We start from the raw sequence: 18,585 nt of genomic DNA on the forward strand, positions 1-18,585 counted from the left end.
GACAGCTCTTCTTTCGTCTGCTCCCAAGACAGTGCAGGGAAGGTACTTATCCCATCTGTGTTTGGATTTCCACTAAGCAGGCACTGAATCTTCATCTTTTGTGGAGAGACTCAGGGGCTACAACATTACACCAGATGCTGCTGCATCTACTTGCCAGGTCTTTCCTTAACTAGTCTGTGACCAAAACCACAGTGATGTTGCTTTAAAGAGGCTGAAATCTTACAAGAGGGCAAAATCTGTGAAAGTTGGCTGTGGAAGTGCTATTACTCTAATGGCTTAAGAGGTATCCCCCATGTTTTCAAGTTAAGGCATGCAGAGAGCACAATCTGGTGATGCCTGCCTGCAAAAATGTCTCTTTGGGGCTGAGGATGACCTAGCTTGGTCCAGAGGTGGAACCACCCTATGGGAATAAGAGCAAAAATTGCCTCCACCATCCACAGCTGCAGAGGTCTGGCAAGCAGATGTTCACTGCAGGCAAGAGGCTGCTTTGATTCCTCTGGCCTTGCTGCAGATCGTTCCATTATTGCTAGCATTAAAAATGTGCTCAACCTATGAGAGGGCTAAACGGGGCACTGAAGCAGGAAGACGTCTTCAAGAGCTCTTGAAACTCAAGAAATTATGGAGCTTCTTCCTCATGCAGCAGTTTTTGTGTAACTGAAGTCTCAGGGGTCAGTAAGTACAGTGCTGCCAGGTGGAGGATGTGTGTGGTCCCATGTTTCTGATCTCTCAGTTGATGCATTTATGTTCATTGGGTTTGTTTGGGGATGGGAAAGGGCCACCATGCAGCAAAGCAGATTGTATTTTTGAAACCCTTATTAGGTTTGAAACCCTTATAGGCTCAACATCGGGCAGGCATTACCTGAGCACAGACCAGGGCATGGAGCTTTCTGCACAGCAAGAATTCATCCTCTGCACCAGTGGTACTGCAGAGTAGCTGAGACCCAACAAACAAGGCCTACAAACAAGGCTTCTCTATGCCTCCATGGAGCACATTGTAGCTACAGCTATGCCCAGTGTGCCACCTTTTTTTTTTTTTTTTTTTTTCTTTTTTTTTTTTTTTTTTCCTTTTTTTTTTTTTTTTTCACAAAATACGTGGAAGTGCACAGGGTCAGGGTACTGACTGTTAACACTGTGTGTAAGCTGGCATCTCCCATTGTACTCCCAGTATTTGGATGGAAAGTGAACATGGCTTCTTTGTGGTGGCTCTGAGGTCTTTTGAAGAGCACAGCCTTGCAAGAAATGTGGAACATAGCAATAGTCTTGGTGCTGTAGTCTTCAAGATGAAATCTGCCTCTTCTAGTCTGGGAGTGGGGCCTTTTTCCCTTCTGTGTAAGACTGTAGGAAATATCTTTTACTGTCCAATAAATATTTATGTACAGGAATGAAACTGATTTTCTATTCCTTCCATAAAGCACTTGTGAGTTTCAGGATGTCAGTGAAACAGATTGACTGCCAATTGGCTCCAGAGGCCACAGGACAGTATTACACCTCTACAGAAAAGCTACAGCAGATGGGTTAAAAGCTGCGTGTATAAGATGATGGGTAAGAGTAAGAAAATAATTTTGTCTTGATCTATTTTATGTATTTACCATTTTACTTACATTATAAAATGCTTCAAACTATATAAAAGTTGCAAAAACATATCTCTGCTCCAATGTGCTTTCCTAGACCATTCCGTTATTAACTTCTACTTAATAACTTCCATTTATTAACTTCCATTCCAGTATTAACTTCCATTTAAGTGCCAGTATCATTAAGTGAATTACCTTGTGCATGGTTAAGCAATGAACTGAACCTATGGGACCTCTGTACTATTTTTTTGGGGTAACCTTTTCTTTACACTATAATGTTCTTGGCTTACTTCTTCCCTGTGGAGCTGATATCTTATTCCTTTGGGAGCAGGAGGATGTGGAGTGAGTGAAAGAGAGAACAGGAGAAAGTTGCCTTCACTTTGCATTTCTTGAGCCAAAATATGGAGACACAGAATAATAAATAATGTGAATGGGCAGAAAGCAGAAGTTGTTCTCCCATGTTTAGTAGGACTCATTAATAATCTTTGGTCCTTAGAGACCCAGACTTCTTCCAGAAGGTCAAATTAAGATAGTGTCTGTTTTTCCCCTTCCATCCTTGATTGCATGGGAGCAGACAATCTCCGCCATCAGTGTTGGTGGGGATGCAGCTCAGAGCAGCCCTCTAACTCTTTCAATGAAGCTCTCTGACCAGTTTGTATAAGATGCCCACGTGAGAAAGCTGTGGAGCCAAGGCTAATACCTTACCTTTCCTGGGGGCAACTTGATTGACAGCAAGCATTTAACAGAGTGGATGCACTGGATGGGCCTGAATTTTTTTTCCTGGCAGGACAGTGATACTCGGTGTAAAATAAAGGTCGCTTGTGTTGGTGAGAAGGTTGCTGTAGCCTGCTCAGTCTGACAAGGACCGTGAGCATCAGGGGGGAATGACACTGTGCAGAGAGGACCAAAGAACACCCATTTTCTGCAGTGTACTTTGCAGCACAGCAGTGGTGTGCAGGAAGGCCAGATCCTGAGGTTCTGGGAACTGCTGCCACACTGGCTTGCTTGATTTGGCTTCTGTTTGCTCGAGATAATTTTAGTTATTTTCCTCCCACCAGACACAAGGGCAGGCAGTGACCGGCCAGCCAGCAAGAAAAGTGGCATGATCCCTGGAGGGAAAAGCAGCTGGAAAGAGGGAAGAGCCCAGAGAAGGAAGAGCTCTCTGGTTGTGCTGGTGAACCTGCAGCTTTGCCCTCGGGGGAGCGTGGGGGGGGAGCCGGTGCCACCGTCACCCTGAGTGTCCCTGTTGATGGGAAAGGGGCTATGTGGAAAAGCAAGACACCAAAGGGATTGCTCCAGCACCAGTGCAGCACTGTTCCTTTTAAGAGCTGGATTTTACTCACAGTTACCTCTCACTTTTTCCCATTTGTGATGCAAAACTGAAACGACTCTCGCAGCCTTTCAGTTTTCTGCTGTCAGTCTCTGACCCAATCAGCTGTAAACAGCTGGTACCACAGTCATCACTCAAGATGTTGATTTGCTTCATTCTAATGAAGGTGAATCTATGTGCCCTTGTCATGGTGTGTATGGGGGCTGATTAGCATTAAAAAAAAGTAAAAAAATATTTTAAGCCCATGGGAATGATCCCTGGCTTCCTCTCCTTCAGGCCTCCAAGGAGAAGTTGCTCTTTGCTTTCAATATCTAATCATTGTGAGGCAGCCCAGTCAAAGAGGGATGACTTACATGTTGTTCTGACAATGTTTTCAGGCTGCCAGTTTGCATGTGATGTGCAGTCCTAACATTGCCTGATGAATGACACATTTTGGAGCATCAGGTATCTTGACTGTGCTCAATGTATTGCCTATTGGCAGTTCACTGCCTGTAACTCTAGGTTAACTTGTTATATGCTTTGTCTAACACAGGTAACTGTAGTCAAGGTCTGACTTCTGTGCCTATTGGGCACACTTTACCATCCTATCTAGGTGCTGAGCACGTTAAAGTAAGGAAAAAAAGTCAGAACAGATTTTTAAGGGCATGTGCTCTTGCCACTGCGTTGACATTAATGAATGTAAAAGATATGTATAGATCTATATATGGTTCTATATTGCTAGTATGTACCTAAGTAAAATGAAATTAATTTATTTGATTGGAAAAAATTACATTAATTTAAGTAGGTGTTGTACAGAGTTCCTTGAGCCACTCAGGAAATGAATGTACATGCTGACCTGAAGCAGCCCTATTATAGGTTTTCTGGGCCTCTTTTGTGGAGAACCTGCCAAGTGTTCATTCCCCAGGCACATAACAATTTTCTATATAAAGAATGGTTTTAAAAATAACTCCCATGTACCTCTTAGATTCAGATATTCTTTTAAGTCATGGAAATCTCAATGTTGTGATGACACATATTCCCTCTGGGAGAAATATTTATTCTCTTTGCTTTACCAAATGCAGTGTCCACAATCTGGAGGATAATTTGGAACTACATTTTCATGGAATACCTTGATGATTAATTTAAACGCTTGTGATAGTCTGACTCTATTTGTAATAGAGAAAAATATAAAGGAGTCTGCATGGGAATATTATTCACACTCCTCCCTCCTAATATTTTAAGCAGAACCTGACACTGTACTTGTTAACTTTCTTTTGTGCTTATTTTCACTGTTTTATGAGCTACTAGATAAGCATATCACCAGTGAAGAGAAAATACATAAAATACTGAAGTTTGCTTTTTGTAATGTATGAATGAGCACAGCAACACCCACCCTGCTCTGATTGCCCTGGCCAAGGCTATTCCCTCTGGTGGTTCATAGCATCTTGGAATGTTGTCCAGCAGAAACACAGTGAAATGTTAATAGAAAATGAACCTGCTACTGTACCTCTCAGAAGCTGTACACAGTCAGTATTCTCACAGGCAGGCACAGGGCCATGCTAATATTCTTCATGTTCTGTGTTTTAAATTAGAACATTCTTGATAGGACCAGTTCTCTATGGTATTAAAGTTATGATTTTCTTTAAGTGCAAAACTTTCTATTTAGGCAGCCACCCCTATCCACCAGCCAGTAAAGGAAATTCTGCAAAATTAAAATAGGGAAAAAATGCACCTCTTCTCTCATTTCTAATAATAACCACGACACATAACTTCTGAGGTATTGTAAAAAGTACCAGAGAGGCCCATGGTAGGCAGATGTGTGCTGTACAGAGATATTTCTGTTATACCAGCACATCCAGAAATTAGGGCTCAGAATCCTTCTGCCCTGATACAGAAGTCACACCTACAGTAGTCTGAATGTGACCCAGATACCCAGTGTTCCCTTGGCTGTCAATGAGTAGAAACAAGAACTTGTAAGGCACAATCTAGGCCACAAAAAAGCAGATGCTGTCAGCCAGTCAGATGAACCACAGAACTCCTCAAGTGCATATTACTCTTTCCTGGGGAAGGGGGAAAGCAAATTGATTTACTAGCTTAGTTGTAGACATTTACAGCTAGATCAGACAAACTGCATCATAGACTTTTAGGAGAATGGTAACATTGTCTGTTCCAAGATAACAGCTAAACTCCAGTCCCCATGGCATTCAAGGATTCTTTATTCCATGGACTTAAATGAGACAAGATTGATATGGTTTGCTGCATTTATTCAGTGTCCTTAAGGGAAAGAAGGATCTAATTTGAGTGTTCAGTAAATCAGACTTGTCTGCACACATTTAAATAAATGACTTGGGTTAATTTTCTGAAGACATCTGTCTAGTGCCATTTTAGACAACCTACTTGGTCTCCTGTGGCTTCTTAGAAGGCCATGGATCTTCCAAGTCTCCAATGTCACTGCCTGCTGGCCCTGTGCAGATTCCCCTGATGGCACCAGGATGCTATATTTAGTCAAATGAGTCTCAACAAATAATTACAAAAAAAATGAAGGCCTGTAAGCAATGCTAAAGATATACAATGTTTGTAAGAATAATTGTCTCTGTTCCCCTGGGGCAATGAGGTCACAGCTGAGTGTGCACTGCAGCATCTGTCTCTGAAGGAAGTCAATGAGTCAAAATAGCCAAGTCTAGAGAAATATGATAATAATCTGGGATACTGTGTTATTTACAGATGAGAGGACATCATGATTCAGGCAGCTCATCCTCAATTCATGTTGATCGACTGCTCCTAGCACTTACGAAAATATTCTGTAGCCTGTTCTATGCTGTGATGAGATGCTGAATGGCTTAAAGTACACCCCTATCTGCCAGAAACAAATGTTCTGGATGGCCCCACCACAAAGAATTCACTCTGAGTCTACATATGCTACATACATTCCAGAAGACCTACTTTAGAAATGTTTTGCTAAACATTGCAAATACATATGTTGTTGATTTCAAATGGAAATGCACAACATCTGTTGCTGATGAATTTTGTGAATGTCCTTGAAGGTGAATAACTGGAAATGACACAGTCTGGTGCAAAGGAACCAAGAAACATACACTTCTGTTCTCCTTCCACCATCTCATAGTCTTTATTAAGCAGAATATTAAATTAAAGGTGAACAGCATTTATCTTCTAAAATTCAATTTTTCTGAGGATACGTCAGATAAAATCCATTCCATCTTCTGTCTGACTTCTAGCTGTTTGCTAATGCAGTACCTATTGTGAACTGCATATGGTAGGAAAAAAATATGAGATACTTGTCTGGGTTCAGAGTAAGGCATACAAAATAAATTTGAGGAAAATTACCTTATTTCAACAAAGTGCTTCAGCGTTAAGCATGCAAATAGCCGATGAATTACATGCTTAAAGTAAGACTCATGTATGTGCTTCTAGCTAAATCAGGCATAAATTACATCTCCATATCAAATGGCAAAAGCCCAGTAAAAAGACAAAACAAACAAACAATAAAACAAAACCACAAAAAAAAAAAAAAAAAAGAAAAAAAGAAAAATAATCATGAAAGCTTTGGTTCAGAAGCAATGCTTTCTCAGATGCAGTACAGTCCACATAAGGTCTGTTTTGTTTTTACTCACTCACTTTTTTATTGCTCAGTATCAAAAGGAATCAAACCGACATTGATTAAAGGCCATTGTGAGTTGTAGGTAACGTTCATATAATTCTTTGAATAGTATGATGCACATTGTAGGGATAAATTGAAATAGGAGGGAATCACAGTATGATGCAATCATGTAAACAACAGCACATATGTATAGATTAGTACAGCTTTCCTTTGCCCACTTGACAGGCCAGATCAAAAGTAGGAAATATTTTATTTCTAATAAACATTGGAGTTTTTCCTTTGAATGGGTGAATATATATATAAAGAAATCTCTTATAAAGCAGAGTGGATTAACATGTCTTTACTGCTCTTCCTCCTGACCTTTTAAGAATCTTCTCTCCTCCCACTGAGTTTATTGGTTACTTAGGAAAATGAGCTGAGCAAATGCTCATTGTTTGAACTCAAAAATACCCATTTATAATCTGCTGATATTTTCACAGAAGATGAGAGATCAGATGCTTTTGATCAGCCAAGAGGACATTAATAGTCTGTATAGATCACTTATATTAGCAAGGACCACGTTTCAGCAGTTGACACCCCTGCAGCTTCCTCGTCTGCAATTAGGTGATACTTAAGAGCTGCAAAATGACTCTCTGGGAACTTGAAGACAGATTTGCTCTGTGAACTTCTGGTCATGTGTAAAGTTGCACTGGCTTTTATAAGGCTTTGTGTAAAGTCAGCTGTTCAAATAGGGCAACCCAACTATTGAGACCTGGGTTGTGCAACTCAGATTCAAATTGCCTCAGTCTGGAAGTGGGACTGATACCTTCTTTTTAGAAATTGTGTCAACTTTGCAAAGGCCTATACTAACCTGGCAGCATGTGAATTTCTTCTTGCACTATCAGGATTTAGGACATAAGCTGGGGGTTAGTTGCAGTAAAAGCTGGCATTCAGTCTCAAACTGGTCAAATAAGGCATGAATGCAGCAGGGAGCTTTAGAGAAGTTGACTTTATCCCTACATGCTACGCTGTTTAAGTGTATTTGGTGCAACTACATCCAATTAAATACTTGGAAATCAGGTTCCGTGTCTTTAAACCTTGTAAGGACCCTGCTCCACAACAGGATTGGCACTGGCTGACCTGTATAATTTGGGCAAGATCCACAGTCCCCACGAGCTGCTCTCCAGGTACCAAAAGGTTCATATGCCCAAGACAATTTTTGAAGATGGAGGTTTACATGGACAAAACAGACACGGTCTGCACAGTCTCACTGGGATGTAGGAGACTGAGAGGGTGGTTTATGCCAAGGAGTAATTCATGTCAGTATATTTACTGCTGAGTCTGCAAAACATCTGTTTAGCACATGAAGACACTGACTTTGGTGCATGAACACAATGCTAAGACACTCAGTGCCTTTCTGTCACGAGTTCTAGATTTCAGTAATTACAGACTTCACTTCTGTGTGCAGCCTGCCCTTTCCTAACACTTTCAGTCTTCCAGGGGGTTAGTTAACTGTTTTCTTTTTTTTTCTTATAAATAGGATTAATATATAAAATATTTTAAGTGCAATAAACACAGAAAAATACAAAACGTTTCGAGCCTGTGGCTCTCTCCCAGCCTTTGGCCCATTTTCTGCATCACCAGGCAGAGGTGCAGGAACACAGAAGGATGCTTCCAAAGAGGCTTGTGAATAGCTGGAGGAGCAGCTATTTTTGTGAGCTATGAGAGCAGCCATCACACCCGACATACGCTGAGAGCTTTTGTTCGGATACAGAGACAACAAAGGACACAAAATTTTGCTACTCTTTCGCATGGGAAGATTGCACAGAAAGAGAAAGCTGCCGACTTCCAGGGCACAGTGCATTAATTTTTCAGGCTGACGGTCACGTGGTGTCTCCAAACTGCTTTGTTATGAGACTAAACACCAGGATTAAACGCTTAAACTGACCAGTTGATACTGGGGACAAAACTGTAGAACCACAGCCACACTTTACTACAAGCATTGGACTGTAGTACGGGGACAGTTTGAATGGTATTTTATCCTCTCCCCCCTAAATACACACTTCAAACAAGAAAGCAGTCCGACAGTTTTCTAAGACACAAGAACAGGACACGAGTTTAGTCCTTCAGAACAAGCTGTCTGTCTCCATCAGGGTTATAACAACCATGTTGCACCAGAAATCAGCCCAGATTTTCTTTTTCCTTACCTCATTCCTGCTAGTATCCAAGGACCTCTCATTTCCCTAGTGGTTTCTGATCAAACATTCCATTTGTCTTATTTCTTAGTGTTTCTGTGGCGGTCTAAATGTCTTTTTCTTCTTGTAGTTGCAGTTTTCTCACTATTTCCCTGAACATCTGCAAGACAGCCCATCTGGGTTGACACAGTGTGAGATGAGGCAGACAGGCATTGCCAACAAAGGGCTCCTACTGCAGCAAGCAGGTTGTTGAAATCAGATGTTTTCTAAGATGTCTATGGGGACAAAGCCTTTCTTCTTCCCGCTGTATACTTTGATAAAGCCGTCCTGTTCCTTTTCAGAAGTCACACAAATCTGAATGCAAAGAAAGGATGAAAATAATGAATTCTTTGCCAGGATCAAGCAACAAATTATTCCAGGTTATTTATCAGGTGGTTTAGACATCCTGCTTGTTACTTTTATAAGCAGAACAATACCTTTTAGGGTCTCACTGCCTTGATAAGAAACTCAGACTTAAGGAACTTTCTCCTACCCCCCCGAAGTGTCACAACTACATGAGACACATTAAAGTCATTAAGAACTTTGTGGTGGATCAAGGGCTTTGAAACTTTTGTATTATTTTAACATTATTTTTAAATAATTTTTGAATTACTACTTCAGCCAACTGTGATGATTGTGATTGAGTATCTCTCTGATACTAATTGTGATTTATTGATCGTGATTTAATACTCTCTCTGTATGTAAGAGTATTGGGTATTTTAGATCATGAGCTACCTGGCATCCAGTTGGTGGTGAAGTGCAATCATGATGCCAAGCTGGGTCAATTGTAACAGCTTATTCTCTTGTGCATGTTTAAAGAAGCCCAAGTACTTCTCAGGTGGGAAGTGGGTTTTTATTTACTCAGATATTGCCTGTGCCTGTTGTGGATATCAAAGTATTTGATCATCATTCAGCTCTTTGAGTGTGTCTGTGTAACACCTACTCCAAATGGAGACAACTATCCATATTGTCTTTACAATAGTACAAATCCTACATCATGGGTGAAGGTTTGCATTTCCTGAAGGCCACTGTGGTATCAAGTATTTCCATTTTAGGGCCCATTCCAAGACACTTGGAAGGCTGAGCCATTTGGAAGTCTAGTGGCACAGGTACTATAGACTGGGCATTGGAGCACAGAGCCACACAAAATAAAAAACAGTTTTTAAACACCAGTGCCAAGGAAGTTTGTATTTCCTACTAACCAAACAAGGTTAAGAAATAGCCATGAAAGTGATGGTCCTATTGAGATGGAATCACTGATTTCTTAGTATTTCAGTGCCAGGCCTTTAAAGCCCTCTGTCTGGACTAACAAAAAGACTCTGTCTTACAGGTATTAACATCGTTTAATTACAGTAATTCAGAGGGTATGAAATGGACAAAAATGGCTCAAAATGTTCTTGGCTAAATGCATTTCAGCATAACTGTTATGGACTGTATTGCAATGCCTTAATTCCCCACCTGAACTCTGGGCCAGCTTGTCCTCCTGTTATTAAGTACCTAAAATTTACTGGCAACATTGATGCTGCCAGAGGGAAATGAGAGGTCTTAAGAAAAGGGTGAAGCTGCTTTATTTGTGCCACCTCCAGTATCTGAAAAAGCTGAGGTCCACACCTGTATCTGCAAACAAAGGTTTGAAAAGGAAATGGGCTAATTAATTTTCTTCCTTAAGCTCCCCACTTGACACTAACTGAATTATATCCCTGGGGCAGAATGACTGAGTACACCAACAGAGCCCACATGCAATTAAAAAAATAAATAAATACTGTTGTTTGGGCTAAATCACAAGGAAAGCATGGGAGAGGTGTGGAATTGATGTTGATTAGTTTAAGTACTGTTGCAAAAGAGCCAAGCTCATTCATGTCATGAATTGCCAGCACAGCAGCAGCAGCTGCTCCATCTCCATCACATCACTGTTCGAAGCAGAGAGGTGTAAAGGTGTAAAGCACATGTACAGAAAGGTGTTTCTGTCTTTTGTGTGTGTCTCACAGAAAGGTTATGAAAACTTCAACAATGAGAGAAAAAGCCTACAAAAAAGTACCACCTGAAGGATAGTTGAGCATGGCAGAGTATCCAGGAATGAGAAAGAGCACCTTGGTGGAAAGATGCCTCTTCTAGGTTGATCCCTGCTGCTGTATGGTTAAAAGACACTGCAGCTTCTCCCTAACTAGCCCTAACTGGTTAAAAGGAATGCCTGACACCATCACTGTGCTTTCCTCCTAACTAAGGATGTCTGCAAGACCTCTAAATTTTTGCATCTAGATTTGCTCTAGATTTTTGCATCTACCCCAAAAATAGTTCTCCAGAAGGGACCTCAAGCAGGTCTGCACTGCTCTGTAGTCATGCTGCATTTCTTGCTTAACCTCTGGTTCTATGCAGAACATACTGTGAGAACACAGTGCTTTTCCTTTATGTCTTGTACTGTCAGCAGAGTGATTTGTGGACAAAAGAAAAATACTGAACTTTCTTAACACTGTTTTCCTTCATCTTTGGAGTGAAAAAGCATGGCAGATTTGGTCTTTTTTTAGAGGTCTTTTTTGGTTCTGCCGCTTCTTTGAATGTTCCTTGATATCAGTGGGCATGCTCTGCTACAGCAATAGCCTTTGTGTAAGAATTTCTCTCAGTCTACATACAAACTGATCTGAATTATCTTAATTCCAGATGAAATTCTTCCACACTAATACACTGAGACTTAAATGTGCTTTCCCAACTCTGCTGGCAGAGTTTTTTCCCATTTCTTCCCTAGGAAGGAGATGTGTTGGGGTAAGAGTGAGCTCAATCACAATTATTTCACACATTGCTGACCCTGTGTGATTCAGGAGCTCTCCTGGGTCTGTGGCAGCTGCTCCAAATTCTGTAGTTTCAGAAAAGATGGAACACACCACCATCTCTGACCACTTTTTTCCTCTTTTGTGAGTGGTGCCAAGGATTTAACCTCCAAGTTGTAGCATTTGGGTTCGGCTCCTGATTTTCCTAGGTGAGTGTAGATCAGGAGTAAACAGTAGATAAGTGCATGGTAGCATCCATTACAGACCCTGTGAGGAGAGGCTGGGGGAGCTGGGGCTGTTCAGCCTAAAGAAGAGGCGGCTCAGGGGAGATCTCATTGCTCTCTACAACTACCTGAAAGGAGGGGGTAGCCAGGTGGGGGTTGGTCTCTTTTCCCAGATGACTTTCAACAAGACAGGAGGGCATGGTCTTAAGTTGTGCCAGGGGAAGTTTAGGTTGGACATTAGAAAGAATTTCTTTATGGAGAGGGTGATCAGACATTGGAATGGGCTGCCCAGGGAAGTAGTGGATTCTCCATCCCTGGAGCTATTTCAAAAGAGACTGGATGTGGCACTCAGTGCCATGGTCTAGCAACCACAACGGTGGTTCAAGGGTTGGACTCGATGATCTCTGAGGTCCCTTCCAACCCAGACAATTCTATGATTCTATGATCCTATGATCCAGAGATTTGGACTCCACCTGATGAATCAGCTGGCACTGAGGACCAACCCTTGTGACAGAAAGCAAACGTGACAGTTCTGAAGGCACACGATGGCACAACTAACATCAGGCAATCACTCTTTCTGTATCAAATTTGAAACTGCTTAAAATGGCAGCTACTCAAGCTGGCATGTGCTGGGGGGAAGGCTGCTGGCCAGACAAGGTAAGGGATCCACTGAGCAGCCACTCTTCAGCAACACAAATGAAGACAAACAATTGTGGTGTTTTTTTGTTTTTTTTTTCCCTGCACCCTAGCTCAAGAGATTAGTAGTGGAGTAAGCCACCAGGTAAGAAACCAGTCATCAAGAGATCTTCAGAAATAGCTCAAAGTGGAACCTATACTATGAAGGCACTTCCTAATTCTTTAATCTCATTCTATTTAAAAAACCCTAAACCACTGAAAACAAAATAAACAACTGCTTGGATCATCTCTGTTGTCTGAATTTGCCAGCATCTGCCCTGAGGTTTTTTTATCTGTTATTCAGCCCCAAGCAGGTGGGGGAAATGAGCAATTAGGAAATGATCCTTTAAGCTGCATGGTCAGTAATGATCTTTTCTTCTAAGTTCTGTGCTTTGAATTTGAGCGATTTCTCCTTGTCCAGGAGCAATTTTGAACTTGCTAGAATTTTCTGCATCTGTCTTTTGGTTATCTTCTCTCTCTGGTATATTGAACCCATATGTCAGCCACAGACTGGTTCTGATGAAACAGAAATTTAGTTATGAGAACAGCACAATTTCAAGAGCTTTCCCGGAGCAACAGATGGTACCAGGTCAAGAGGTCTGAAAGCTCAAGTCTTCACCTTGTCTATAAGAGTGACAGCACAGGGACACTGTGAATTTCTGTATCTGCTGTTGCTCATACACTGAAGTTTTTGCCTGTATGAGCTTTTTTTTAATGGAAATTATAAGCAGTTCCATTTACAGCTGTATCAGCTGTTTCATTGGCTTTTGGGCTGAGAACTGTTGCCTTGTTTTACCTACAACACTTATTTAGGGTTTTAAACATGGTCTGGACTAAACTGGATGCACAATGGGCTGTGCTGGTGCAAAACTTGTATCCCACTCAGTGTTTCTGTATGAATGGGAACACCCATGTCAGTTCAGCAAGACTGACATCAATGAAAATCAGAGACAGCTGGGAAAAAAAACCTTTCCCACTTAAGCCCAGATGTGAAGTGGAGCATTTATTACTGGGGAACATACAGAGGACTGCAACATTTCTGCACTGAGTTTGTGTTCTAAGTCATTCAGTCTGAATACCTAAGGAGCCATGATGCAACTGATTTTCAAAGGCTCAAGTCCTTGGAAGTTCAGCTCTTTTTAGAGCAACCCAGGATAAAAAGTGTTGCTATGTAAAGTAATTCCCAGGCAGTCAGGTAAAAATCCAGGTAGCAACAAATCATGCAGATTAATCAGAAGAAGAACAAAACCAGGGGCATCCCCTGGGACTGGACACCTGGGCTGCAATCTGGCCTTGTTGAGCCTGACCTCATGGATGTGTTTAAGCAGATTCCAAGGCTCTCTTGGCGTGGCTGCATCAGACCTGTCCATAGCTTCTAAGGTACCTGCACTGAAAAGTCACTCCTTTTGAAATTTCTGTGACTGCGTGTTGGAGTAGGAGGGAAGGTAAGGTGTGGTGCCAAGGGAAACAGCAAGGCTGATAACTCTTGTTTGGAGGCTGTGACCATCACAACAGCAGTGGCCTATTTGCAGTCACCACAGAAGCTGTCTGGGAGATGCTTTCTGTAACAGTGCTAGTTTACAGCAGTGATATTTACAAAACATATCAATTGCAAAATCGATTTGTCGCACTGACCTTTATGTAAACTTACAGTCCACATTTGGATGAGGCAGACTGTTTCTGATTGCTATTCTCGTTACAAATGTTGTGGTTTGGGGTCATTTCTATTGCACAAGATCACTGGTCCAATTTCAAATCAATTGTGTTATTTAATTGCAAAAAGCCCAGCTCTAGAGTAGTTTGTATTAGTGTGACCGTAGATGTCAGAGAGGCTGCCAGTGTTTTAGAAGAGGCTTTTTTCTTTAAGTAGGATAGTATAAGGGGAGTAAAAACATACCTTCAAACAAAAGATTATTATTACTTTCTTAAAAATAAGGATGACCAAAAATGTTAAAGGCAGCTCAAGAGAAAATTTTCCAAACACTGATGATACATTGGATATATCTTTTAAAAGCAGTGCCTTTTTCTTTTGTGAAGAGGTGAAATCAGAGCCTGTAGTCATGCAAAGAAGTATAATGTGTGGTAATGAATTTGGGTAGGATGAAGCACGAGTTACAGGCTGGAGAAAAATTTATATATCCAAGTGACCGTAAGTCAATCAGAGATGGAAATTATGCAGCAAGTGTTATGTGAGACAACTTAAAAGAGTGGAAAGCCACAGAAATTGGCTGGTTTTGGTTTAACTGTTAATAATCTTACCTTACTGATATCAGGGTCTAAGCCTGCCTCCCTCCCACAGACCCCCGATTAAGCCCTGTGCTGCCCAGTTGTCTTCTGAGCTGTTTTGAGGATGCACAAATCTCTCAGTGAACCCTAAACTCCAAGATGCTGATGTCTGTGAAGCAGTGCACTTTTTCTCCCCCAGCATGAGTTTCGTGTTTCAAAATGAAATTTTCAAGGGATCCTTCTGAACACCACTTTGTGCATATTGCTCAATGTGGAAGAGTAATTTGTGTTGGTTTTCCCCCAGTCCTCTCCTTGGGTATTGACTTTCTCATAAAGGTTTGCACAAACCTAGAACTCAAAGTGTAATTCCCAGGGCATGAAACTGGGAAGTGAAAGCCTACGCTTCAAATGCTGAAAATACCTCTGTTTGCCTGAAATGGCTTTTTTTAAGGTATTCCTGAGGGTTTTTTTTTACATGAATGTATTGCCCTTTGCCTTACAAGTATAAACTCTTTACCTGGGAACACACACAAAGTACAAGGGAGATGGATACCTGCAGTATAAATCGTAGGTGGTATCAAGCAAGATACTGAAAATTCATACTACTGTCACTGAATTCATTTTCCTCTTGGCATATCATTCTTGACTTTGTCATCAGAATGGTTCTGAAGGCCCTACAGAATTTGACCTGGAGAATTAACACTATAAAATAGAGACAATTTGCAATACTGTAGTCACAGGAATTTATTAGATAAGTTAATGAGTTTTCCTAGATAAAATGAGACTTGACAAGAATTGGTAGCAATGAATTAGTTTTCCTTTCTTACTAATCTGGAACGAGGCAGTGCATTGCACACAGTACATATATTGTGCTCACAGCACTCTTAACACAGTGCCTAAAGACAGCTAAAATGGCTGGTCATGTCTCACAGAAATACAAAAATAGAAAAAGAAAAAAAAAAGAAAGTCCCAGTACAAGCTAAGGTGTTTTTCACAATAAGAGCTGACCCACAACTAAGGCAAAACTGTTCTACTAAATAAAAAATCATGTTGTTCAGGCAGTCATCTCCATGGTGGGCACACATCTTGCAGGCTGGGTTCAGGAGTCCTTGTGCTCCTGTCCTCACACTGCTGCCTCATGTTGGCCCTTTGCAGGCTAAGGGGCTATTATTAGGGGATCAGACTCTGTATTTAGAGCAGGTAGGATTAATATCCATGGCCTGGCTGTGACTGTAGCACCTGAAAATTACTCAAAACAGACTTGAAGCTACTTGAGTGTCCCCTTTTTGCATAATTTGTGAAAGGGTGGAGTGGCATCTCCAGGCTCTACTCCTTCCTATCCATGTCTCCCATGTCTGCACTTATGTGTTTATTCAGTCTGATCTAAGTCAAATGTTTTACACCAATTAGCCTCTCCTCTCCTCTCCTCTCCTCTCCTCTCCTCTCCTCTCCTCTCCTCTCCTCTCCTCTCCTCTCCTCTCCTCTCCTCTCCTCTCCTCTCCTCTCCTCTCCTCTCCTCTCCTCTCCTCTCCTCTCCTCTCCTCTCCTCTCCTCTCCTCTTCTCTCCTCTCCTTTCCTATTTCCTTTTTTCCCTTTCCTTTCATTTGTTTCTTTCCGTTCCTTTTTACTTTCCTATTTCCTTTCATATTTCCTATCCTTTGGTATTTCCTTTCCTTTCCTATCCTTTCGTATTTCCTTTCCTCTCCTCTCCTCTCCTCTCCTCTCCTCTCCTCTCCTCTCCTCTCCTCTCCTCTCCTCTCCTCTCTTCTCCTCTCCTCTCCTCTCCTTTCCCTTCATTTCCTTTCCTTTCCCTTCATTTCCTTTCCTTTCATTTCCTTTCCCTTCATTTCCTCCCCTGAAGCCTCTCCCATGTGGCAGGAGAAGTTGACAGCACTCTCTTTCAACCTCAGAGTCTGCATGGGTTTGAGATAGCACTGAATATGTTTGATAAAAAAGAGGAAGGAATAGATAGGCAGGGTGTATTCATCCGTATCTTCCTCCTTCCCTCCCAGAGATGATGAGAAGCTCCTGAGGGAGAGCTCCCTCGACAGCCTATTATGAAACAGGGACAATAGGAAGTCCTTGCTTTTAGATGGAGCTGCCCACTTGGACACTGTGACTTTGTAGAACTGTGACAGGAAACAGGGCCCTCCTGTTTGCAGGGGCAGCAGCCACTGTAACAGGGGATTTGGTATGCCCACTAGTGAGAATGGTCTCATTATCACACTACCTCTTCTCCAAGGTATGTCCTTGTGCATCGCTTATACTAAACACAAAGTCTCTCATTTTGCTTTTTGCAAGTGGTGAATAGGAGTTAATTTTAAGATTTACAGATTTCTTTGGTGCTGTGTTAGCTGCTGCTGCTGAAGCCAAAACAATGATCTGTGTCTGGATCTCTGGGCAAGGTAAGGTCTAGGGAGGGAGCCACTGTCATTTATTTAGATAAACAGTGAGGAGAAAACCAGTCCATTTTTCAGGCACACAATGTCTACCTCTTAGGCTCTGTGTTCTCCAAGCTGTTCCTCTGAAGTCACTAAGAGAGTTCACAATATGTAAAGTGTCTCTGTGAATGTCTGTAAGACTGAAAATTTAGGTTACATCGGGCAGGGATTATGTGCTTGTACAAGGCCAATGCTCTTCTCAACTGGCTATTAGACATCATTACCACATGAAAATAAATCTTTTAGTAAAATTGCAATGAACATCATCTACCTGTATTCACAGAATCATCTGGGTCGGAAAGGACCTCAGAGATCATCAAGTCCAACCCTTGATCCACTGCCACTGTGGTTACCAGACCATGGCACTGAGTGCCACATCAGTCTCTTCATAAAAACCTCCAGGGACGGAGAATCCACCACCTCTCTGGGCAGCCCATTCCAATGCCTGATCACCCTCTCTGTAAAGAATTTTTTCCTAATAGCCAACCTAAACCTCCCCTGGCAGAGCTTAAGTCCATGCCCTCTTGTCTTACTGGTAGCTACTTGGGAGAAGAGACCGACCCCCCCTGGCTACACCCTCCTTTCAGGTAGTTGTAGAGAGTGATGAAGTCTCCTCTGAGCCTCCTCTTCTCCAGACTGAACATCCCCAGCTCCCTCAGCCTCTCCTCATAGGACTTGTGCTGGATCCCTTCACAGCCTCCTTGCTCTTCTCTGGACCTGCTCCAGGACCTCAATCTCCTTCCTGGACTGAGGGGCCCAGAACTGGACACAAGACTCAAGCTGTGGCCTCACCAGTGCTGAGTACAGGGGCAGAATCTCTTCCCTGGACCTGCTGGCCACACTGTTCCTGATACAGGCCAGGATGCCATTGGCCTTCTTGGCCACCTGGGCACACTGCTGGCTCATGTTCAGCTTCCTGTCAATCCAGACTCCCAGGTCCTTCTCTGTCTGGCTGCTCTCAGACACTCTGCCCAGCCAGTAACACTGCATTCATCTTGCACATCTTTCTCACCAGTCACCGCTCAGAGTGCTGGATGCTCAAGTATGGTGGGCAACTGGCACAGGGAAACTGGGTAATTTACCTGGTTTTCTTTCAGAGTTATCTGTCCTTGTTCCTTACAGCCAATGAACGTCCTGATACACCTGTAAATCTTCTCATCCTGTTGTACTCTTTGAACGAAGTTTGCAGGAAAAAATCCAGTTCTGTCATCAATTTTCCCCTGTGGAGAAAGCATATTCATAGGAGAAGCGCATTAACATTAGTAGCTTTAAAAAAAGTTCAGTATTGAAAATTACATATTTTTCCCTTTGGAAAGAAAACAGATAAAAAATAATTGTCCCATACCTTCCACCAGTCTTCATTGGAGTCTTCCAGAAGTGTAATCATATCCCCTGGCCTGTAATTAGAAGAGGAAAAGAAGATTAAGATGACCCTTAATTGTTATGATGCATCAGCTTGCACAACTGCCTTCTCATAGTAACATGGTCCTTCCTTGGTTATTTTTGCTGAACATTCACTGCAGGTAGACTCAATGAGGAAGA

General features: G+C 42.0%; 1 protein-coding gene across 2 annotated transcripts in view; it reads right to left on the reverse strand.

The window, feature by feature from the left end:
* Nucleotides 1-8,928: 8,928 nt before the first annotated feature.
* STAC (SH3 and cysteine rich domain) overlaps nucleotides 8,929-18,585 on the reverse strand; it is a 73,193-nt gene continuing 63,536 nt past the window's right edge. For both annotated transcript variants that reach the window (XM_008493160.1, XM_008493159.1), the window contains 3 exons: nucleotides 18,389-18,440; nucleotides 18,126-18,263; nucleotides 8,929-9,027 (listed from right to left, as the gene is read on the reverse strand). In XM_008493160.1, coding sequence (XP_008491382.1) covers nucleotides 8,929-9,027; nucleotides 18,126-18,263; nucleotides 18,389-18,440 — 289 coding nt within the window. The remainder of the gene's footprint in view (nucleotides 9,028-18,125; nucleotides 18,264-18,388; nucleotides 18,441-18,585) is intronic.

This window comes from Calypte anna, chromosome 2 (genome assembly GCF_003957555.1).
Source record: "Calypte anna isolate BGI_N300 chromosome 2, bCalAnn1_v1.p, whole genome shotgun sequence".
Taxonomy (NCBI): domain Eukaryota; kingdom Metazoa; phylum Chordata; class Aves; order Apodiformes; family Trochilidae; genus Calypte; species Calypte anna.